This window comes from Aethalodelphis obliquidens, unplaced genomic scaffold (genome assembly GCF_003676395.1).
Source record: "Aethalodelphis obliquidens isolate GAN/ISIS:26980383/991018 unplaced genomic scaffold, ASM367639v1 scaffold5, whole genome shotgun sequence".
NCBI lineage: Eukaryota > Metazoa > Chordata > Mammalia > Artiodactyla > Delphinidae > Aethalodelphis > Aethalodelphis obliquidens.
The window spans coordinates 60,819,888-60,844,225 of NW_020837949.1; the positions used below are offsets into that span (position 1 = coordinate 60,819,888).

Here is a 24,338-nt window from a genome sequence, read left to right on the forward strand (position 1 = left end):
ATAATTTGAGGAAGTAGAGGTTGCCCATTACATTTTTCAGAAGTGTAATTTTGTAACAACACTGTAAAGCAACTGTACTCCAATAAAAATTAATTAAAAAAATGTAATTTTCTTACTGATCTACTATTAATAATACAATGTTTTGAAAGGCTTTGCTAAGAAGGTAACTTTAGGATTAAAGGATAATTTATGTAATGTCAGAAATAGCAGCAATAATAGTAATTCAGTGTATACAATCCTTTCACCATTCAGTTTATGAAAAGCATGTTGCCTTAATTTCATAACTGGAAATTAAGATATAGGAATCTAATTAGTTGGGCTCTTAAAATATAAAGACAAGAGTAGTCTGGAAGAGCATTTGAAGGGATTAATGTATCATAAACTTCAAACAGGCATTTTCGTAAGAAATCATGCAAATGATTTGATCTTACATCTTTTAACTTAAAGAATATTAACTCCACTTATATGTATACATACGCATGTACATGGGGAGGGAGGGTGAGCAGGGTGTGGGGGATGTGTTTGCAAGAAAGCCTGGAGTTTGAAAGAGCAAATGTCAAAATTCATGTTTGTCCACATTTTATTATATTGCAGCCATATACTTTGCTGGTGACAGTTCAAGAAGTTGCCACTGCCAGACATGTGGTAGGTAAAACGAAATATCCTTTTTAGCATCCAGTAATCTGATAGCTGATTATAGTAAAAATTTGAATGGCACAAAGTTCCTGTGCTACATATATCAGTTATGTCAAAGAAAAAGTACTCTCCCCAGTAATTTGGAAATTTGTATTATTCATTAAGCAGGTATACTTAATATTTGTACAACTATGTGTGTGTGGCTTTATGGCACATAAATGTTCTCCAAATAGATGAAGATGTATAATTTATGGAGCAAAATACTCAGCAGCTTGATAAATGTGGGGAAGTTAATACGTTTTCTCATCTTAAATCTGACCTCCTTCCATTCCTCAAAAATAGAATGTAGGATCAGTTGTGACTCTTAGGACGAATGCACCAGTTTTTAAAGATAGATAGATTTCTGAAATACATTAAATTCTTTCTGGAAAAGTGAGTATAACTCTAAGTGAATGGTAAGATACTGCTGGCTTCCAGAAGAGAATACTCCTCCAGTCCAGGAACATTATTTTCCACTGGAAGCATTAAACAAATTGGAGGGCTTCCCTGGTGGCGCAGTGGTTGGGAGTCCGCCTGCCGATGCGGGGGATGTGGGTTCGTGCCCCGGTCCGGGAGGATCCCGCGTGCTGCGGAGCGGCTGGGCCCGCGCGTCCGGAGCCTGTGCTCCGTGACGGGAGAGGCCACAACGGTGAGAGGCCCACGTACCGCAAAGGAAAAAAAAAAAAAAAAATTGGAGATAAGCTGGGGCAGATTCTCAAGGTCATTTCTTTTGGTAACATTGTTCACCTAATTTGGTGAACAAAAAAATTTTTAAGTCTATTTCATTAAATTCTGTTATCTCTACAGAAAATGTATGAATTATAGAATATATCTGTTCCTTCTAGGGATCTGAGAAATTAAAAATGTATATTGTCCTCGCTGCTGATAAAACATATCCTATGGGGGAAAATGAACCAAAAAGTTATTCAGTACCTTTCCTGGTTTGCCTCTTTTGCTTCTCAATTCTTTAAGAGTTCACTCCCAATATGTGGAATTCTACTGATTTCTAAATAACTTCAAATATCTTATGTTAAGTTTTGAGGAGTATATATTTTCTCAAGCACAGACATCTGAGCAGAATGAGAATGGATTCTCATAGAACAAAATTGCCAAGCGTACGTGAGGGAACTGTAGGGAAAAAGAGCATAATTGTAATTTTCAGAGAAGCTTAAAAATAGCTCTACCGTTATTATGCACGAGGCCTGACAATTGATATTTCTCATTTTGACAGCATTCACCTACAGTACCCCATCAGCAACTGAACACTTTCATCTCTGGGATAAATGATTAATGAGTTGTCTATCATTTCCACTCCTTTTGTACCAAGTGGTAGAGGCTTCAGTTGATCATATTGCAGCCATCAGCATCATTACTGAAATTGATTCTGCCATGGGAGGGTTATGCTAGGACAATAGATTAGCATTTAAATAAACGAACTAATTTATGGCATTAAAAATTACATAAAATAATCCCTTCTGAGTCACTCTGTCGCACCTGGTAAGGTTGTTTTGTTTTGTTTTTGCTGATTAGCTACCATCATAAAACCTTAGGTTGAGGAAAGAAGGATGGAAGGCACAGAAGTTGAGTTGTTCTTGTTTTGAGTACAACCCTCTAAGATTTCCAAACTTCCCACTCTCTTTATTAATCACTGTCATGTATATGAAATACATTTATGAAATTACACAACTTGCATGCAATGATGAACAGTAAACTTGCCAAATCATTGCCTTTAGAGAAAAAGTAAAGGGGTAAACACATTTTTGAAAGGCCAGAATTAGTCCAGAAAGGAAAGTAGTTGGAGGATTGAGATTGACAAATGATACTCAGATACAGTGAAATGAAACTTTTCTAATTTTTCAGCAAGCAGATGTGAGAATGAGGAGATAAGAACATCACAATTTAGATGTCTTGGTGATGTGGGCTGCATTTCTAAAACAAATGGTGGAGAATGAGGGTCTGCATAGGCCTAGAAAAAAGTGATAGATTGTAGTTTTGGTAAAGTGTTACACTCAAGGAAAATAACTGGAACTTAGAACTTCTATTTTAGCATCTCTTTCTGCTCCTGGGATAACTGCCTGAGAGTTGTCAATATTACTGAACTTAAACTTCCCCTCAGTTACTCTTGTGTTCCAGCATATGGCTCTTTTGTCCATTCCTCTTATATTTTCCCATTTTTTCCTGTCTGCTCTCTTCTGAATTTCATGAGACCAACTGTTTAATCTACTTCTGAATTAAGACAACTACCTGAAGTTATATTGGTCAAAGTGCATGTGCATTTTCTTCAGAGCTGAGACTGGTTGTACAGTGAAATGGAGCCATCATAGGTTTTTCTCAATCCAGCTGCTTCTGCCCTATATTGATTAAGATTCTTTCCAGATTCTAGTAGTGAGGCTGTGGTTGATGGCATTGTTAGTTTTCATCTTTTTTCTGGTATGTGTATATTTTAAGAAGCTAGAAGAGGCGGCTTTGAGTACTGCTAAGTAGAGGACATGTTTACCCAACAGTGATATAAATAACTGAGACTTGTATTCTGGAAAGTGGGCAGAATATGATTTCAGTAAGAGGGAACATTGTTGTGACATGGGAAAAACCAAACCAGACCAAACCAAACAAAACATGGGAATGCGAATTCTACAAGTGGCCCAATAACAAACTTCCTTTATATGTTAAAATTCCCCAATGACAAATGACTCTTTTCAGTCACAGTGAGATGAACAGGTTAGGCTAAGATGTGCTCGATCTGGAGATGAGCGAGTGACTATGCCCTTCTTTACCCTCGACACAAGTCGCTAATCAATTACGCTCTTTTTCTCAGAACCTTTTTCCGCATTGTATTGGAGGCAGCAACTACCAACTAGTCAGCATTCACCTGTTTGCCATTTTTAGCCCTAAAATTTGGTATGCCCTGACCATTTTTTACTAAAATGCATGGGGATTAAAACTCTAACAATTCATGATTTTAAGTATTTCATGAGTCATTTTTGTCTGTATACTGAGTCTGTCTAAGTAGAAATTACCTATTTCCAAGTTGTAATATATGGTATATATAATTGTAGTATATTGTTACAATTATATATATAATACATAAATATAATACATTGTATATAAATAATATTGTATAAATGTTGTACAGTGTTTGTTATACAATATTATTTTGCGATGTATATTGTAATATGTTGTAATATATTCAAGCCTTATTTGAATAAAACTCTTATTTGCATGCCCACATGCTTATGAATGGAAATTAATAAATTTGTTTCCTAGTAACAGCAGTTTCCGTAGCCAATAAACACTTAAATATTTCTCATCAGTGCTCTAGAAGTTCTTTACTAAATAAAGCAATCTTTTTAATTTTCATCAAATAGTTTTTCTGTTTTAGCATACATCCTTTATTGAAATCTTAAAGTCTGTAATCTTCATTATATAACGTTCAGGCTATATAAGTGAGGTAACCACTTTCCTCTCTGCTGGAAGGGGGAGTGTTTTCCTGTGCCACCGTGTAATTTGCTTTGTAACAATTATTGCTATTTGTAACCAGATCTTGTGATCACAAGACACACACATGTCGCTGAATTTAGAATCTGTTGAGAACACAGAAGGCAGCATGACTGTTTCTAAATGTCATTGATTTAATGATTTTAACTCAAAAAAAATTTTAAGTTCAAATGCATCAATCCAAATAATTCATTTCTGAAATTTTTGTTATATAAATCCCTCAGTGTTCTGTTGCTGCAAATGGCTCTCTTTATGCATTACTTTATTTTCCCAAATCTCTGCAGTTTCCTAACCTCATTTCCAGTGAGACAGTTTATCAGACTACTTATCTCTAGATTCTATTTTAAAAACGATAGAAGCCAAATGTCATGGATTCCAGACTTTGTAGGGAGTCATACCTAGAAGCATATTGTAGGGGGTCATACCTAGAAGCATATTGTGCTTATAATCCTTTCTATCCCTTTGATTAAGGAATCATAGAGTATACGTAACTGGTGTCTTTTACCAATTATTGTAGATGAAATTTACAAATTTTAATTTGCCCCCTGCCCTTTTTTTAGGCCTATTTTTTCTTTAAATAAGTACTGAAAGAATCAACCTCAAATCACAGATTAAACAAAGAAGTATTATTTTTGTTTAAGTTACCTTAGGTATAGTGGTTTTTTTTTTTAACATCTTTATTGGAGTATAATTGATTTACAATGGTGTTTTAGTTTCTGCTTTATAACAAAGTGAATCAACTATACAAATATTCCCATATCTCCTCCCTCTTGCGTCTCCCTCCCACCCTCCTAATCCCACCCCTCTAGGTGGTCACAAAGCACCGAGCTGATCTCCCTGTGCTATGCGGCTGCTCCCCGCTAGCTATCTGTTTTACATTTGGTAGTGTGCATAAATCCATGCCACACTCTCACTTCATGCCAGCTTACCCTTCCCCCTCCCCATGTCCTCAAGTCCATTCTCTGTGTCTGCATCTTTATTCCTGTCCTGCCTCTATGTTCTTCAGAACCTTTTTTTTTGTTTTTTAGATTTCATATATATTTGTTAGCATATGATATTTGTTTCTCTCTTTCTGACTTACTTCACTCTGTATGATAGACTCTAGGTCCATCCATCTCACTACAAATAACTCAACTGCATTTCTTTTAATGGCTGAGTAATATTCCATTGTATATATGTGCCACATCTTCTTTATCCATTCATCTGTTGATGGACACTTAGGTTGCTTCCATATCTTGGCTATTGTAAATAGAGCTGCAGTGAACATTGTGGTACATGTCTGTTTTGGAATTATGGTTTTCTCAGGGTATATGCCCAGTAGTGGGATTGCTGGGTCATATGGTAGTTCTATTTTTAGTTTTTAAAGGAACCTCCATACTGTTCTGCGTAGTGGTTGTATCAATTTACATAGCCACCAACAGTGCAAGAGGGTTCCCTTTGCTCCAACCCTCTCCAGCAATTAATGTTTGTAGATTTTTTTGATGATGGCCATTGTGACTGGTGTGAGGTGATACCTCATTTTAGTTTTGTTTGCATTTCTCTAATGATTAGTGATGTTGAGCATCCTTTCATGTGTTTATTGGCAATCTGTATGTCTTCTTTGGAGAAATGTCTATTTAGATCTTCCACCCATTTTTGGATTGGGTTGTTTGTTTTTTTGCTATTGAGCAACATGAGCTGCTTGTAAATTTTGGAGATTAATCCTTTTAATTGCTTTGACAATTAAATCCTTTAATTGTCAGTTGCTTTATTTGAAAATACTTTTTCCCATTCTGAGGGTTCTCTTTTCATCTTATTTATGGTTTCCTTTGCTGTGCAAAAGCTTTTAAGTTTCATTAGGTCCCATTTGTTTATTTTTGTTTTTATTTCCATTTCTCTAGGAGGTGGGTCAAAAAGGATCTTGCTGTGATTTATGTCATAGAGTGTTATGCCTTTGTTTTCCTCTAAGAGTTTTATAGTGTCTGGCCTTACATTTAGATCTTTGATCCATTTTGAGTTTATTTTTGTGTGTGGTGTTAGGGAGGGTTCTAATTTCATTCTTTTACATGTAGCAGTCCAGTTTTCCCAGCACCACTTTTTCAATAGGCTGTCTTTTCTCCACTGTATATTTTTGCCTCCTTTATCAAAGATAAGGTGACCGTATGTGCGTGGGTTTATCTTTGGGCTTTCTATCCTTTTCCATTGATCTATATTTCTGTATTTGTGCCAGTACCATACTGTCTTGATTACTGTCACTTTGTAGTAGTCTGAAGTCAGGGAGCCTGATTCCTCCAGGTCTGTTTTTCTTTCTCAAGATTGCTTTGGCAATTCGGGGTCTTTTGTGTTTCCATACAAACTGTGAAATTTTTTGTTCTAGTTCTGTGAAAAATGCCATTGGTAGTTTGATAGGGATTGCACTGAATCTGTAGATTGCTTTGGGTAGTAGAGTCATTTTCACAATGTTGATTCTTCCAATCCAAGAACATGGTATATCTCTCCATCTGTTTGTATCATCTTTAATTTCTTTCATCACTGTCTTCTAGTTTTCTGCATACAGGTCTTTTGTCTCCTTAGGTAGGTTTATTCCTAGGTATTTTATTCTTTTTGTTGCAATGGTAAATGGGAGTGTTTCCTTAATTTCCCTTTCAGGGTTTTCTACATTAGTGTATAGGAATGCAAGAGATTTCTGTGCATTAATTTTGTATCCTGCTACTTTACCAAATTCATTGATTAGCTCTAGTAGTTTTCTAGTGTCATCTTTAGGATTCTCTATGTATAGTATCATGTCATCTGCAAACAGTGACTGCTTTACTTCTTCTTTTCTGATTTGGTTTCCTTTTATTTCTTTTTCATCTCTGTTTGCTGTGGCTAAAACTTCCAAAACTATGTTGAATAATAATGGTGAGAGTGGGCAACCTTGTCTTGTTCCTGATCTTAGAGGAAATGGTTTCAGTTTTTCACCATTGGGAACGATATTGGCTGTGGGTTTGTCATATATGGCCTTCATTATGTTGAGGTAAGTTCCCTCTATGCCTACTTTCTGGAGGGGTTTTATCATGAATGGGTGTTGAAAGATTTTTCTGCATCTATTGAGATGATTATATGGTTTTTCTCCTTCAGTTTGTAAATATGGTTTATCACATTGATTGATTTGCATATATTGAAGAATCCTTGCATTCCTGGGATACACCCCACTTGATCCTGGTGTATGATCCTTTTAATGTGCTGTTGGATTCTGTTTGCTAGTATTTTGTTGAGGATTATTGCATCTATGTTCATCAGTGATATTGGCCTGTAGTTTTCTTTCTTTGTGACATCTTTGGTTTTGGTAGCAGGGTGTTGGCCTCGTTAAATGAGTTTGGGAGTGTTCCTCCCTCTGCTGTATTTTGGAAGAGTTTGGGAAGGATAGGTGTTAACTCCTCTATAAATGTTTGATAGAATTTGCCTGTGAAGCCATATGGTCCTGGACTTTTGTTTGTTGGAATGTTTTTAATCACATTTTCAATTTCAATTTTGATTGTGACTGGTCTGTTCATATTTTCTATTTCTTCCTGGTTCAGTCTCGGAAGGTTGTGCATTTCTAAGAATTTGTCCATTTCTTCCAGGTTGTCCATTTTATTGGCATATAGTTGCTTGTAGTAATCTCTCATGATCCTTTGTATTTCTGCAGTGTCAGTTGTTATTTGTCCTTTTTCATTTCTAATTCTATTGATTTGAATCTTCTCCTTTTTTCTTCATGCGTCTGGCTGTAGGTTTATCAATTTAGCTGGTACTAAAAGTACCAGCTTTTAGTTTTATTGATCTTTGCTATTGTTTCCTTCATTTCTTTTTCATTCATTTCTGATCTGATCTTTATGATTTCTTTTCTTCTGCTAATTTTTTTGGTTTTTTTGTTCTTCTTTCTCTGATTGTTTTAGGTGTAAGGTTAGGTTGTTTATTTGAGATGTTTCTTGTTTCTTGAGGTAGGATTGTATTGCTATAAACTTCCCTCTTAGTACTGCTTTTGCTGCATCCCATAGGTTTTGAATCATTGTGTTTTCATTGTAATTTGTCTCTAGATATTCTTTTATTTCCTCTTTGATTTCTTCAGTGATCACTTCGTTATTAAGTAGTGTATTGTTTAGCCTCCATGTGTTTGTAGTTATTACAGATTTTTTTCCTGTAATTGATATCTAGTCTCATGGCATTGTGGTCGGAAAAGATACTTGATACGATTTCAATTTTCTTAAATTTACCAAGGCTTGATTTATGGCTCAAGATATGATCTATCCTGGAGAACGTTCCATGAGCACTTGAGAAGAAAGTGTATTCTGTTGTTTTTGGATGGAATGTCCTATAAATATCAATTAAGTCCATCTTGTTTAATGTATCATTTAAAGCTTGTGTTTCCTTATTTATTTTCATTTTGGATGATCTGTTCATTGGTGAAAAAAGGGGTATTGAAATCCCCTACTATGATTATGCTACTGTCGATTTCCCCTTTATGGCTGTTAGTATTTGCCTTATGTATTGAGGTGTTCCTATGTTGGGTGCCTAAATTTTTACAATTGTTATATCTTCTTCTTGGATCGATCCCTTGATCATTATGTAGTGTCCTTCTTGTCTCTTGTAATAGTCTTTATTTTAAAGTCTATTTTGTCTGATATGAGAATTGCTACTCCAGCTTTCTTTGGATTTCCATGTGCATGGATTATCTTTTTCCATCCCCTCACTTTCATTCTGTATGTGTCCCTAGGACTGAAGTGGGTCTCCTGTAGACAGCATATATACAGGTCTTGTTTTTGTATCTATTCATCTAGTCTATGTCTTTTGGTTGAGCATTCAATCCATTTACATTTAAGGTTGTTATCGATATGTATGTTCCTATTACCATTTTCTTAATCGTTTTGGGTTTTTTATTGTAGGTCTTTTCCTTCACTTGTGTTTCCTGCCTAGAGAAGTTCCTTTAACATTTGTTGTAAAGCTGGTTTAGTGGTGCTGAATTCTGTTAGCTTTTGCTTGTCTGTAAAGGTTTTAATTTCCGTGTCGAATCTGAATGGGATCCTTGCTGGGTAGAGTAATCTTGGTTGTAGGTTTTTCCCTTTCATCCCTTTAAATATGTCCTGCCACTCCCTTCTGGCTTGCAGAGTTTCTGCTGAAAGATCAGCTGTTAACCTTATGGGGATTCCCTTGTGTGTTATTTGTTGTTTTTCCCTTGCTGTTTTTAATATGTTTTCTTTGTATTTAATTTTTGATAGTTTGTTTAATATGTGTCTTGGCATGTTTCTCCTTGGATTTATCCTGTATGGGACTCTCTGTACTTCCTGGACTTGATTGACTATTTCCTTTCCCATATTAGGGAAGTTTTCAACTATAATCTCTTCAAATATTTTCTCAGTCCCTTTCTTTTTCTCATCTTCTTCTGGGATCCCTATAATTTGAATGTTGGTGTGTTTATGTTGTCCCAGAGGTCCCTGTGACTGTCATCAACTGTTTTCATTCTCTTTTCTTTATTCTGCTCTGCAGTAGTTATTTCCACTATTTTGTCTTCCAGGTCACTTATCCGTTCTTCTGCCTCATTTATTTTGCTATTGATTCCTTCTGGAGAATTTTGAATTACATTTATTGTGTTGTTCATCATTGTTTGTTTGCTCTGTAGTTCTTCTAGGTCCTTGTTAAACGTTTCTTGTATTTTCTCCATTCTATTTCCAAGATTTTGCATCATCTTTACTATCATTACTCTGAATTCTTTTTCAGGTAGACTGCCTATTTCCTCCTCATTTGTTTGGTCTGGTGGGTTTTTACCTTCCTTCTTCATCTGCTGTATGTTTCTCTGTCTTCTCATTTTTAGGATCTCCTTTTTGTAGGGTGCAGGTTCGTAGTTCCCATTGTTTTTGGTGTCTGCCCCCAGTGGGTAAGGTTGGTTCAGTGGGTTGTGTAGGCTTCCTGGTGGAGGGGACTGGTGCCTGTGTTCTGGTGGATGAGGCTGGATCTTGTCTTTCTGGTGCGCCAGACCGTGTCCGGTGATTTGTTTTGGGGTGTCTGTGACCTTATTTTGATTTTAGGCAGCCTCTCTGCTAATGGGTGGGGTTGTGTTCCTGTCTTGCTAATTATTTGCATAGGGTGTCCAGCACTGTAGCTTGCTGGTCCTTGAGTGGAGTGGGTCTTAGCGTTGAGATAGAGATCTCTGGGAGAGCTTTCATTGTTTGATATTATGTGGAGCTGGGAGGTCTCTGGTGGACCAATGTCCTGAACTCGGCTCTCCCATCTCAGAGGCACAGGCCTGACACCTGGCCGGAGCACCAAGACCCTGTCGTCCACACGGCTCAGAAGAAAAGGGAGAAAAAAAGAAAGAAGGAAAGAATGAATAAAATAAAATAAAGTTATTAAAATTTTTAAAAAAGGAATTATTAAAAATAAAAAAATAAAATGTAATAAAAAAGAAAGAAAGAAGAGAGCAACCAAACCAAAAAACAAATCCACCAATGGTAACAAGTGCGAAAAACTATACTAAAAAACAAACAAACATGCAAACAGAAAAACGGACAGACAGATCCCTAGGACAAATGGTAAAAGCAAAGCTATACAGACAAAATCACACAAAGAAGCACACACATACCCAGTCACAAAAAGAGAAAAAGGGAAAAAAATATGTATAAAAAAAAAAGGAGGAAGAGAGCAACCAAATCAGTAAACAAATCTACCAATGATAATAAACTCTAAATACTAAATTAAGATAAACTTAAAACCAGAAACAAATTAGATGCAGAAAGCAAACCCCAGGTCTACAGCTGCTCCCAAAGTCCACTGCCTCAATTTTGGGATGATTCGTTGTTTATTCAGGTATTCCACAGATGCAGGGTACATCAAGTTGATTGTGGAGATTTAATCCACTGCTCCTGAGGCTTCTGGGAGAGATTTCCCTTTCTCTTCTTTGTTCGCACAGCTCCTGGGGTTCAGCTTTGGTTTTGGCCCCGCCTCTGGGTGTAGGTTGCCTGAGGGCGTCTGTTGTTCGCTCAGACAGGATGGGGTTAAAGGAGCAGCTGATTCGGGGGCTGTGTCTCACTCAAGCCGGGGGAGGGAGGGGTACGGAGTGTGGGGCGAGCCTGCGGCCGCAGAGGCCAGCATGATGTTGCACCAGCCTGAGGCATGCCGTGTGTTCTCCCGGGGAAGTTGTCCCTGGATCCCGGGACCCTGGCAGTGGCGGGCTGCACAGGCTCCTGGGAGGGGAGGTGTGGTTAGTGACCTGTGCTTGCACACAGGCTTCTTGGTGGCTGCAGCAGCAGCCTTAGCGTCTCATGCCTATCTCTGGGGTCAGCGCTGATAGCCGTGGCTTGCGCCCGTCTCTGGAGCTCATTTACACGGTGCTCTTAATCCCCTCTCCTCGCGTGCTCGCAACCAATGGTCTCTTGCCTCCTAGGCAGTTCCAGACCTTTTCCTGGACTCCCTCCTGGCTAGCTGTGGCACACTAGCCCTCTTCAGGCTGTGTTCACGCAGCCAACCCCAGTCCTCTACCTGGGATCTGACCTCCGAAGCCCAAGCCCCAGCTCCCAGCCCCCGCCCGCCCCGGTGGATGAGCATACAAGCCTCTCGGGCTGGTGAGTGCTGGTCGGCAGCGATCTTCAGTGCGGGAATCTCTCCGCTTTGCCCTCTGCACCCCTGTTGCTGTGCTCTCCTCCGTGGCTCCGAAGCTTCCTCCCTGCCCACCCCCCTGTCTCCACCAGTGAAGGTGCTTCCTAGTGTGTGGAAACTTTTCCTTCTTCGCAGCTCCCTCCCAGAGGTGCAGGTCCCGTCTGTATTCTTTTGTCTCTGTTTTTCCTTTTTTTTTTTGCCCTACCCAGGTACGTGGAGAGTTTCTTGCCTTTGGGGAAGTCTGAGGTCTTCTAGCAGCGTTCAGTAGTTGTTCTTTATGAATTGTTCCACATATAGATGTATTTCTGATGTATCTGTGGGGAGAAAGGTGATATCCCCATCTTACTCCTCTGCCTTCTTGAAGGTCTCTCTAGGTATAGTTTTTGAGTTCATATGTACTGGTAATGTATTTTCCCTGAATTGCCTAAAATATGTTCTTAATTTTGTACCTCAAATAGGTTTAAGTTATAAAATAAGGAAGAAAAGCAACGTAGAACATATATTATTCATCTTGAAATGACATTTTAAAGTTTTCCTTAAGAAGGGTTAAAGCAGGATATTAATGCCAGTTTTAGCAGATTAATATTCTGGTGACAAATGATAGTAAATCAATTGAGTGTCCCATTCTACTTCCACTGGTAGCTCAAGTTTACATTTGGGAAAGTCACATTGTATGAATTTATGATGAGAAAACAGGGAAGGGATAGAAGGCTTTGCAGCTGTCTTAAATTCTTTTTTTTTTGGAAACAAGTGGGGTAGAAATATATACATATCATATCTCATACTGAGTTGTTTTCATGACTTAATCATACTGCTGAGAGTGAAGGAAATTGCCCAGTGGGTTAATTCCTCTAGGTCACTGAGTTCTAAAAGTAAAAGAAGTCTACAAATTCCCCTGCTTTGGAGGCAGTGGATTCTAATTTCTAGCTCCTCCCTTGATCCATAATATGTTCATCTGGAAGACATTTAGTCATTTCTGAGGAGATTCCAAAATGAGGCAGCTCTTGGTCCACTGTTCGCCTCTCATGAAAGGTCAAATACATGACCAATTAAGGCATAACATTTCTGAGCAATATGAAAAAAATAATTGACTCACTAGGACCCTGATTACTTAAAAGAAAAGATGAATCTCTGTAAATAAATGTATTTTCTCATCAGGTCTAATGTTTTCATAACACTTAAAGCTCCTCAAAAGCTAAAGAAAAATATTAAAATGTTTAAGTGAAATGTGATACTGTTTCTGGTTTTCTATAGAGTTATGCTAAGTTTTTTTAATGCAGTTTGGCTTTAAATGATCATTGTATATTAAGTGAAGTTGAATTAATGAAAATAAATGTTAAGACCTAAATAATATTCATTTCGAAAATGAATATCTAAGGTAAAAATAATATTAAGTTATCTAGCTTTTTAATTAGCTATTATTCAATAGAAGAATTTCTCCTTGCTGATTATCTCTCAAGATTCAGGGTGACAAGATACCAAGATCTTTCAGTGAAACCATTTTTTAAACCTATTATTACTAAATAAACTTTATTACTTCAGTATAACATTTTATGATGAGAGATTCTTCTTACCAGCCAAAATAGTTGCCTGATTTTCCTTGGTAATATTTCAAACTTCTGTGAAAACTTAATAGTCTTTTTTTGAAAAAGGGGGCTAATTAAGTCACAGTGTCATCTATGGCATTGCCCAAAACTGTTACACAGCTTATATATTTTCCTTTCTTCCAACTTACAGTGCTCAGTGTTTTTTTGAGAATTGGCTCTAAGTTTTCTCAATTTTGCATCTTAAATACTGCATTATGTAGAGTCCACAGAGGTTGTTGTTCTTTACTTCCCCACCTACAGAAATAATCAGGTTGAAAAAAATGTTTTTCATATGTGAAAGCACTATAGTTCAGTCCAAATCTTAAAGACAACAAAATTCTAAAGAACATAGTGTCCTGCCTCTGACATTTTGTAATATGTAAAGAAGAAACAATGGCATGCTAATGACAAATTTAATCCTTGCCCCCAAGATGAGTGTATTACCCTATAAATTGTCCATAGCCTACACCTCTGGTCTTAATTAGCCATCTTAAAACCCTATGCCCTGTACCCTGAGAAAACCATAATTCACAAAGAGTCATGTACCACAATGTTCATTGCAGCACTATTTACAATAGCCAGGACATGGAAGCAACCTAAGTGTCCATCGACAGATGAATGGATAAAGAAGATGTGGCACATATATACAATGGAATATTACTCAGCCATAAAAAGGAAAGAAATTGAGTTATTTGTAGTGAGGTGGTTGGACCTAGAGTTTCATATAGAGTGAAGTAAGTCAGAAAGAGAGAAACAAATATCATATGCTAACACATATATATGGAATCTACCAAAAAAAAAAAAAGTTCTGAAGAACCTAGGGACAGGAAAGGAATAAAGACCCAGACGTACAGAGTGGACTTGAGGACACAGGGAGGGGGAAGGGTAAGCTGAGACGACGTGAGAGAGTGGCATTTACATATATACACTACCAAATGTAAAACAGATAGCTAGTGGGAAGCAGCCACATAGCACAGGGAGATCAGCTGGTGCTTTGTGACCACCTAGAGGGGTGGGATAGGGAGGGTGGGAGGGAGACGCAAGAGGGAGGGGATATGGGGATATATGTATACGTATAGCTGTTTCACTTTGTTATACAGCAGCAACTAACACAGCAATGTAAAGCAATTATACTCCAATAAAGATGTTAAAAAACAAAACAAAACCCTATGCTCTAGGTCAACTGAGGTCATAAAGAACATAAGAGGCTTACCTCAAACCAATATCACAATTAGGAAGTAACTTGAAACCTATGCTTTATTAATACTCTAGATTTAGCATCATCTTTTTAGGAATGATAACCTGTGGTACTAGGATTATTAGTTTTCTTTCAGCAACTGATCAGAATCGAACTCCAAGTGAATTAAGTAAGGGAGGAAACCAAATTGGAATTTCACTAAATAGAACCTACAGAATTTGGTTGTTCTTAATCATGATGGATTTCTTTGAAACCTTAGACCAGTTAAAATTAAATAGTTCTGAGTTGAGACATCTTTGGCAATTATGCTAAACTGCCATAGATTGAAATTTCAGAGGTTAGGGACTTTGTTATATGTATTTCTAGCAATTAGCCCAGGACTTGACACAAAATATTTGTTGAGTGTCTTAATGCACATTAAGTTAATACCTTAAAAGACAACCTCAAAATGCTATAAATTTAGTAATACTAGTTTATCACTCAAAGTGATACCCCATGAAGAGATGTTTTCAGAGTTGGTTTTAATTTTGTCTTTATCAGATGAAAATAAAAACAGTCATTTGAAAAACATCTGTAAAATTATGACTGAAGGCAACCACTTTGTAGCTCCTCATCCCTCACATTAGATTCTGTGTGATATTCCTTTTAGAATTTAATATTAGGGAAAAGTTTGATTGTCGTGATAAATTTAAGGTTATTAAAATTCTATGGCCTATATTATTCCTTCCTTTTCCTAGCTTCCCAGGCACACCTGGAGTTAAATTTAAAGCCTAAGTTTATTTCCTCTTGAGTGTTTTTGTAGTTGTTATCTCCTTTTTCGATATGTTTTCCCTTTTTATTTTTGTAGCCTAGTTCCTTTTTAGAAATGTGTGATACATATGTTAGTAATGCCAGTGTTTTATCCTCAGTCGTCATCTTCCATTCTTTGAGCTTTCAGCATCATTGATTGGTCTTTGAAACTCTCTTTCCTTGCCTTTCATGATATTCTTTCAGTGAATGAATATTTATTGAGTGCTTACTAGGTGTTGGGCATCACTGGGGTCCTTCTCCTGACTCAGTCACTCTCCCACTGCTGTTCCATAAGTGCACAGTTCCCCCCTAGGTTCTGTGGTTTTCTTCCTCTGGATGCTGTTCCCTGATTTAGGAACACAATCCCTAACTTGAAACTCTTGGAGCCGTATGTACTTCAGAATTCAGAATTCTTTGATGTTAGAAAAGTCAGAGGGTATATTTACCATATGTTATGAAACACCCTTCCCAGAGGGGCAGCACCCTCTACTCAAACATGGTAATATTCCTTCAGTGAAGCATATGAGTATTTACTGGAAGTAGAATAAAGACTATAAGTAGCCTCACTACAATTCTTATCAGGTTTTGTTGCCAAATGCATTTTGCCCCAAATTTAGGAAAAATGGGTTTCAAACCATTAGAGATTTCTAAGTGGTAGATATCTTAAAGTCTACTCTAAATATTAGGCAGGTTGTCTCTCAAATCTCTGTCTGGTCCTACATTTCCAATATCTTCTGGACATCTTTACTCAAGGGCCTATTAACTACTTAAATTTGTATTGAAGTGAAATTATTGCTTTCTCACCTGTTGATCTCATCCTTGGTTCTTACCCTGTGTAAGTCCTAGCATCATCACTGAGTCCTGTGGAATCCATTATCCTATGGAATCCATTACAATATATTGTCAACTCCTGGCCTCCTATTCTTTGTCGCTTCACCAAATTATGGTTCAGGCCTTCATAACCTCTTCTCTCAGCTTTGTGGCTTCTCAAACCAGGATGGATGAACTAATTTATTCATACACTATGTTAGGCATTGGGAAATACAAATAAGACAGGTTTTTAAGCTACAGTTTATTCATCTATAAGGGCCTCTTCTTAGTGGGGAAGACTAATTAGAAGACTGGTTAAATAAATTAGGAAACACTTGGCACAGTGGATATTTTTCAGCCATTAAAAAGCATGAGATAGGGCTTCCCTGGCGGCGCAGTGGTTGAGAGTCTGCCTGCCGATGCAGGGGATGCGGGTTCGTGCCCCGGTCCGGGAAGATCCCACATGCCGCGGAGCGGCTAGGCCCGTGAGCCATGGCTGCTGAGCCTGCGCGCCCGGAGCCTGTGCTCCGCAACGGCAGAGGCCACAACAGTGAGAGGCCCGTGTACCGCAAAAAAAAAAAAAAAAAAAAAAAGCATGAGATAGCTCAGTATGTTAATTGCCAAGACTTATTAAACAAAAAATGCATGTTGCAGGGCAGTATATTGAGGTCCTACAGACAGTTTATGTAGAGAAAGTTCTGGAAAGCAGTCCACCAATCCATAGCAGTGTCTTTGGGGAGACAGTAGGAAATTTACTTTCTGATTTTTGTAGTGTTATAAAAATATATAATCTATATATATTTTTTAATCCCCAAAAAAGCTATGAGCAAGTTAAGTGTGATGAGAGGAATATAACATAAAGCAACTAACTCTGCTTGCCCAAGTTAGGGAAAGCTTAGAGAATGTTTTCCTTTGGGCATAGAGACAGACATTCCAGTCAGAGCAGAGAGCAAGTTCAACAGCATCCCGATCTTAAAGGGTCTAGTGTGTTGTGGCAACAGTAGATCAGCGCTGGAGGGTTGCTTCCAGGGGAGAGTAGGATTTGGGACTGAGGTGAGACGTGGTCAGATTGCAGAGGGTCTGAACTGCTAATTAGAAATGTGGACTTGACCTAGTCACTGGGGAGCCTCTGGCGGGTGTTGATTTTGTTTTCAATGCTTTTTTTTTTTATTTTGGAGTAATTTTAGATTTATAGGGAAGTTGCAAAGATAGAGTTCCTCCCCTCACCCAGTTTGTCTCCTTTTATGTTATCTTACATTATCCTGGTACATTTGTCCAAACTAAGAAACCAACGTTGGTACGTTAGTTAAGCTCCAGACTTTATTCAGATTTTACCTGTTTTCCATTAATGTCCTGTTTGTGTTCCAGGAGCCAGTCCATGATCCCACATCACATTTAGTTGTCATGTCTCCTTAGTCTTCTGTGCTCTGTGAGATTCTGTCTTTCCTCATTACCTTGACAGTTTTGAGGGGTACTGATCAGTTTGTAGAATGCCCTTCAATTTGGGTATGTCTGATATTTTCTCATGCTTAGATTGGCATTATGCATGTATGAAAAAATAGCACAAAGGTGAAGCGCCTTTCTTATCCCATCAGAGGGCACACGATTTATCCACATGTCATCACTGGTGGTGTTAGCCTTGTTCACTTCATTAAGGTCATATTGGCCAGGTTTCTCCACTGTAAGCTTTCCAGGAAGTTTTCCCCTATTCACACTTCTCTGGTTTTTAAACTTTGTAGTATCGATTGTAGTACAATCGATGTTTAACGCAACTCTATTGGCCGGGTGATCGGAAGAGGCTGGAAGCAGTAAGTCCAGTAATATATTTAGGGCTGTTGGAATAGCTCAAGTGAGAGATGACAATTGTCTGAACTTGTAGTGGCAGTGGCAGTGAAAAGGTGAAAAAGTGAAACTTGTGGCCAATTCAAGCTTTTCTGGCCAACAGAGTGGCTTATGGTAACTTTAAAAGAAACAAATCAAAATCACTTCACACCCATTAGTATAGCTATAATAAAAAAGTCAGATAAGTGTTGAGGATGTGGAGACATTAGAATCCTCAAACACTGCTGCTGAGAATGTAAAATGGTATAGCCACTCTGGAATACCGTCTGGTAGTTCCTCAAAAGTTAAACATATTTACCATTTGTTACAGCAGTTCCTCTCCTAGGTATATACCCAAGAGAAAGAAAAAATATGTACACACAAAAACTTACACATGAATGTTCATAGTTCATTATACCTAAATGGTGGAAACCACCCAAATGTAAAGCAACTGATGAATGGATAAACAAAATGTGGTATATCCGTACAGTGGAATACTTTTGGCCATAAAAAGGGATGAAGCACTGATATATGCTATAACACAGATGAACCTTGAAAACATTATGCTAAATCAGTCAGTCACAAATGGCCATATGTGATTCCATTTATATGAAATATCCAGAACAGGTAACTCTATAGACAGAAAGTAGATTAGTTGCTTCTTAGGGCCAGGGAGCGGGTAGTGGTGGTGTAGGGACTGGGCCATGACAGGTAAATGGTACAGTTCTTTTTGGGGTGATGAAAATGTTCTAACATTGATTGTGGTGATGGGTGTACAACTCTGTGTACTAAAAGCCACAGAATTGTACACTTGAAATAGGTGAATTATGTATGTGAAATATCTTTAAAAAATTATTACTAAAAAGTCAGGGAACACAAGGCAGGGGGGCTGCATCTATTCAAACTACACTCATTCAAGCTAAAGCGCTGGTGGGACATGCAAGTGCAGATGTTGAACAGCTCAGAGGTGAGGCTGGGGCTAGAGAAATGGCACCATAAATCATTACTGTAAAGGATTCACTTGTCAGAAAGCAAGGTACCCTAGTCATTTAGTCCACTTTACTGAACATAGTAGTTCAAGGGAAGGTTTCAAACAGGACACCTTTAACATTTAATAGCACTGAGTTTTCCGAGGTTAACACAATTGAGGACTGACCCCTTCTCTAGCACTGGAGATAACACTGTGTTATTGAGATTAGCTGATGTCCCTCCTACACCTAAATTTCAATTACGATTGTCTTTACTTCCTGTAATAAAATGCTTTACCATGAGTAGCTCTGTTGCTTAAGTAATTTGTAGAATATTTTGCGATGAAAGTTGAAATTGAAGATGGTACCAATTTAAAATAAATATTTCTGGTATAATTTACAACCTAAATGGATTTAGAATTAGTTTATTTCCTCACTGAAGAAAATGGGTCAGGCCATAAAACTTGTGGCCACATAGGACACCAGTTACTCTGTATTACTGTTCTACCCTTGTGACACCCGTGCCTGCTCACTCCCAATGGTACTTGGTGGTATGAAGTACAAGTCAGTAGGAATTTCATATTAAGGATAATGACAGTTGAAAAGAATTAAAAAAAAAATTAAATGATTCCACCAACTGTTTTAATGATCAGGTATCCCTTTTTTGGCCTAGTGAATGCTCAGTTTTAAAATCCTGAGAAAGAGATGCTATGATGGTTACTTTTATGTGTCAGTATGACTGAGCTAAGGGATACCCAGATAGCTGGTAAAACATTATTCTGGGTGTATCTGTGAGCGTGTTTCTGGAACAGATTAGCATCTGAATCAGTAGGCTGAGTAAAGATGGCCCTTGCCAAAGTACGTGGGCATCATTCAATTGGTTGAGAGTCCAAATAGAACAAAATGGCAGAGGAAGGGCAAATTTGCTCTCTCCTTGAGCTGGAATGTCCATCTTCTCCTGCCTGCAGACACTGGAGCTCCAGGTTCTCGGGCCTTCAGACTCTGGGACTTACACCAGTGTCCTCCCAGTTCTCAGGTCTTCAGACTGCGAGTTACACCATCATCTTCCCTTATTTTCAGGCCTTCGTACTTGCACTGCATTATACCACCAGCTTTCATGGTTCTCCAGTTTGCAGATGGCAGATCCTGGGACTTCTCAGCCTCTATAACCATGTAAGCCAATCTGCATAACAATTTTTATATATATATATATATATATCCATATATATCCTATTGGTTCTGATTCTCTAGAGAGCACTGACTAATGTAGGTACTCACAAATTACATAAGATGTTGGATTCTATTTGCTGTTTTAATAAAATCATTTTTTCAGAGTGTCAAGGAAGTAATTAACATGGTGTAATTCATGAGGTAGCAAGTAAATTCTTAACACAATTGGCCCAGGGTTTCATTTGGTAAGTCTAAGTCCTGACCTTACAGCTATGAAATTCCAAGTTTGTGCCTGAATAGATGACTAGAAGAATAAGAATGATATGACCAACGATATGTATCATTTAAACTTTTATTAATGAAACAGAAAACTAAACTCAGCCAGCTGCTTTTTTCTTGCATCCAATCTGACCATATGCCAGAGAAATGATTCTTTATGAGGACTTAGGTGAGAACTGTCAATAAACCAGTTCTGTTGAAAATGCCATACTGGACTATCTAATAACGTTAGGTAAATGAAATTAAAAAGAGAACAAATAGCAGTATTAAAAATCACAGGAGTCTCTGCTTTAAATAGCAGGGGCCTCCTTTAATAATCTTCAATGTAGCTCATTGGCAATCATAAAAAATTCATCAAGTTCAAGCATACTGCAAAACCCCCAAAGGAAAATACTGAGGGAACTCATGCGTAATTTTCACAGCTTCGTTGTAAAGTCCAAGATCTGAAAGAAACAGTTCAGCAAACATTTAATCTACAGTGGAAAGCTGTAACATCAATTACTATCTAAAGAGTTATACCTATTTCTCTTTTCTCTCCCTTTTAGAGGTCAACTTGTTTTCACAATCCATTTCCTAAAACTGAGATATAGATCATCATATTTATTTAACTATGGCTCCAAAAAATAAAAGACATGGAGTATAGGAGACCACCCATTTTGACATCCATTGTACAGGCACAGTTCTTGCCTGGTTGTGTTTTAGGTGCTATGCATTATTTGATGCCTTTAATCTATATATTAAAATCAAACAAAACTATTAACATTATTTTTGTTTACCCCATTTAAAAAACTTTTCTTTCCACAAATATTAATTAATTAATCTTTGTTGAGTTTCCTACATACACAAGCACTGTTTAGAAGCAGGCCAAAATGTCCTACCATTTTCCTTTTGGATCAGAAAATTCTATAGAAATTGAAAACGTAGCAGGACTGAAACTCAAGACCAAGATATAGCAAGTTAAAAATAAAATTGTTTTCCACCTAATTCCATGAATTACAGAACGTTTTATTTACCAAAAGGATGGTTATCTTCTTTAAACTGCACATAAGATGCACACATAATGGTTGCCTTGGCCGTTACTCTTCCAACTACTTCCACGATTCCAGAGATTTCTTCATCAAGCTAACACAAAGAACAAAATGTCAACTTGGTGTTATCACATTTTCAGTTGATAATTAACTTGGAAAATTGTTCTACAGTTTACTAATCTTATCTTTCATTTCATGTAGCAAAATCATTTTAAAATTTATCAATGCAAAAATGGAATTATAACTTGTTAAAAAACGTTTGAGTACTTATTACTGTTAGCATGTCACTAGTCCTGTTACCTTTAGCAGTGGCTTCGGGTCCAAAGATACAGTTAAATGTTTAAGTTGAAGACAAAATCACTTAAAGATACTGAGAATGTCCAGCATTTCCACAAGGAGTAATTTGTTTAAAAGGACCCATTGAAAGGAACTTTCTATTAACTACATTTGTACAGTGTGTTCTGCATCCAATAAGCAAACAGCATACAGATCTGTCTTCATAAAAGACCAAGAAAATATTTTTAAGTACAATAAACATAAAATGTAAAAACAAATAAGTGACAACTGAAAATAAATGTAAACAAAAGTAGAAAACCGAATTTTAAAAATGTAAAACTCTTGAGGGAGGAAAAAGTGATTTAAACGGAAGATTTTTCTTATGTAATTTTCATAAGGAATGAGAATTGTCACCCAGCATTTAAGGGGTGTATTAAAAAAATAACAGAGCCAAAAAAATCATTGGTTAGAAATGTAAAGGGAAATATAATGTAGGAAGAGGACAAATATTTGATTTTAGAGAGGGAAGTTTGATAAGCTGGTCCTTCATACATCCACTCCAAGAATCAGAAACATGAGCAACAAACCAAAACAAGATGAAGAATTAATGATAATATACATAGGATTAATACTTAAACATACAGGCTCCATCAACTCAATAGTTCCATTTTTTCCTTCTCCATCTGAAAGAATAAACATTTTCCCAGTGGGATGAATCTGAAAAATAAAAATATTAAAAGTTTGACAAAAGATGAGCAGACTGACCCAAACTTACTTAATCGATGCACACAAAGCAACTGTTTTTGAACAGTTTAACTGGTTCACATTATCGTGTGTTACCATACATACCTGATCAAACGATGCTCAGTTAAATCTGAATTTCAGATAAACAACAAACATTTTCCATACAAATGTGTCCTGTATTTTTATTTGCTAAATCTGGCAACCCTATGCTAAGAACAATTAAAGAGTCCATATTATCTAAAAGTGAGATCTACTGCCACCCATGATTTAAATGGTACGTATCCCACAGAGGATATGTTTTTAAAAATTAGGCATGAGGAAGTAAAGAGAGAACTGGTTGTCAGAAAACCTAGGTTCTAGTCCTGTAAGCGGCAGAGTGCAGTCAGATCTGGTTTGTATGACAGCTTTGCTACTTACTGAGGCCTTGAACCATACACTACTCCTAACCAATTTCCCTATCTGTGAAGTCCGAATACACCGATTTCAAGAAGATATGTGACTGAAATAAACTAGTAAGCCTTTATACAAAAGTTTTCTAGGTTCCCTGGTCCCGACACTTTGGGCCTGCTTCTCACCAGCAGGATGAAGGGCTGCACTCTAATAATGGGGTAACGTAACAGACTGGTATTGGATCCGTGAAGTACAGTCAAAGAATGTTTTATAGAAGAGAGACTTCAACGAGAAAACGAAGTCTGAGAAAAGAGGAAACTGCATAAAAGAAGGAAACAAGAAAACTGGACTAGTTGTCAAATCTGGGTAACTAAAAAACCAGGAAGTAGATGGAGTTATGTCTATAATTTCCTTTAAGTAAATACAAACGAGGGTGGGACGCTAGAATTTAGAAAGGAGCGCGTTCGAAAACGTCGCGATTCCGCGTCCTAAAAGAAGCGCCAAAATTGGGCTGCAATGGTTAAAAAGTGTGCAAAAAGTTCCCTTGTGAGAAATAAAGCAATGGGGAGCGCAGTGATGCTATAAGGCTGTCCCTCCTCCTTCACCCTCCGTTACATACCCTGAGGCCGCCACCCTAACTGTCACGGGCCCCTCCCCCAAGAAGCCCAGGGTGGTGAGTGTGCGCACCTTCTCCAGCCTCCCTACGAAGCAAACGGGCTGGTCTATGAACTGAGCTAGCATGCTGGCGTTGACGCGCGCCTTCGGCGACTCCATCACGTCCACCATGATTGCAACGCAATGCCAGCAGCCGGCAGGAAACTAGCGGACAACTGAGACTGTGCGCCCCACGGACGTCTACGGGGCGGATTCCTCCGAAACCAATCGGCGGAGGCCAGCACTCTCGCTCCACCAATCAAACGCACGGAAATCTCGATAGCAATCGCGCAGTCCCCCGAAAGCGAAGAAAAAGGCAAGGACCCGTCCGGAAGTGGGGAATAGGCTGCTTAGTGACGCGCGGCGTCCCGGAAGTTACCTGAGTCTTCCGTGAAGCGTACGTGGAGGCGGGGCTTGGTTGGGGCGGGGCTGAGGCTCCCTTCTGAAGTATCGGTCTTCCCCGCCGCGACTTAACCCCGGAAGCAGGGTGGCGGGCTCCTGTGCTGGTGCGGCGGGGGACTGCGGCGCGAGCTTCAGGTACCTCTTCTCGCGGGAGTCGCCCCAGCCTTTCTGTTGCGGAAGAGAGAGGCGGGAGTGGGTACCTGTTCCCCCGTGGCACTCTCGGTGCTGCGCCACCAGCTGTTAGCATTTCCTCGCCTCCCCTCTTCCACTTCTGCTTGGGAAGCGCGGGGTTCTTGCTGAATGAAACCTAGGGAGCGGGTCTCTTTTTGACCCCCGCCCTTCTGGAAACGAGAAGTGGGGTCGCCAGTGATTTTCATCGCCTTTGTGAAGCTCCTGCTGCTCGGTGGCAGAGGGTCGCTGATTTACCGCCCCAGCTGCGTTACTTTCCTTCGTCAGTTTCCCC

At 38.4% G+C, this 24,338-nt stretch overlaps 2 protein-coding genes across 5 annotated transcripts in view; one reads left to right on the plus strand and one right to left on the minus strand.

The window, feature by feature from the left end:
• Positions 1-24,338, plus strand: part of UMAD1 (UBAP1-MVB12-associated (UMA) domain containing 1) — a 271,116-nt gene that overhangs the window by 2,959 nt on the left and 243,819 nt on the right. For 2 of the 4 annotated variants that reach the window (XM_027102513.1, XM_027102515.1), the window contains exon 1: positions 23,894-24,010. Coding sequence is in view for 1 of the 4 variants with exons in the window: in XM_027102512.1 (XP_026958313.1) it covers positions 595-645; positions 20,013-20,105 (144 nt within the window). In the remaining 3 variants the exon portion in view is untranslated. Of the gene's footprint in view, positions 1-594; positions 646-20,012; positions 20,106-23,819; positions 23,871-23,893; positions 24,011-24,338 lie in introns of those variants that run through there. The other 2 variants (XM_027102512.1, XM_027102514.1) reach the window with 2 other exon arrangements.
• RPA3 (replication protein A3) lies at positions 20,472-23,654 on the minus strand. Its single transcript, XM_027102516.1, has 4 exons — positions 23,507-23,654; positions 22,328-22,402; positions 21,395-21,503; positions 20,472-20,824 (listed from the first exon to the last, which is right to left on the minus strand). Exons 1-4 carry the CDS (start codon positions 23,603-23,605, stop codon positions 20,742-20,744), a joined length of 366 nt encoding a protein of 121 aa, XP_026958317.1. The 5' UTR covers positions 23,606-23,654; the 3' UTR covers positions 20,472-20,741.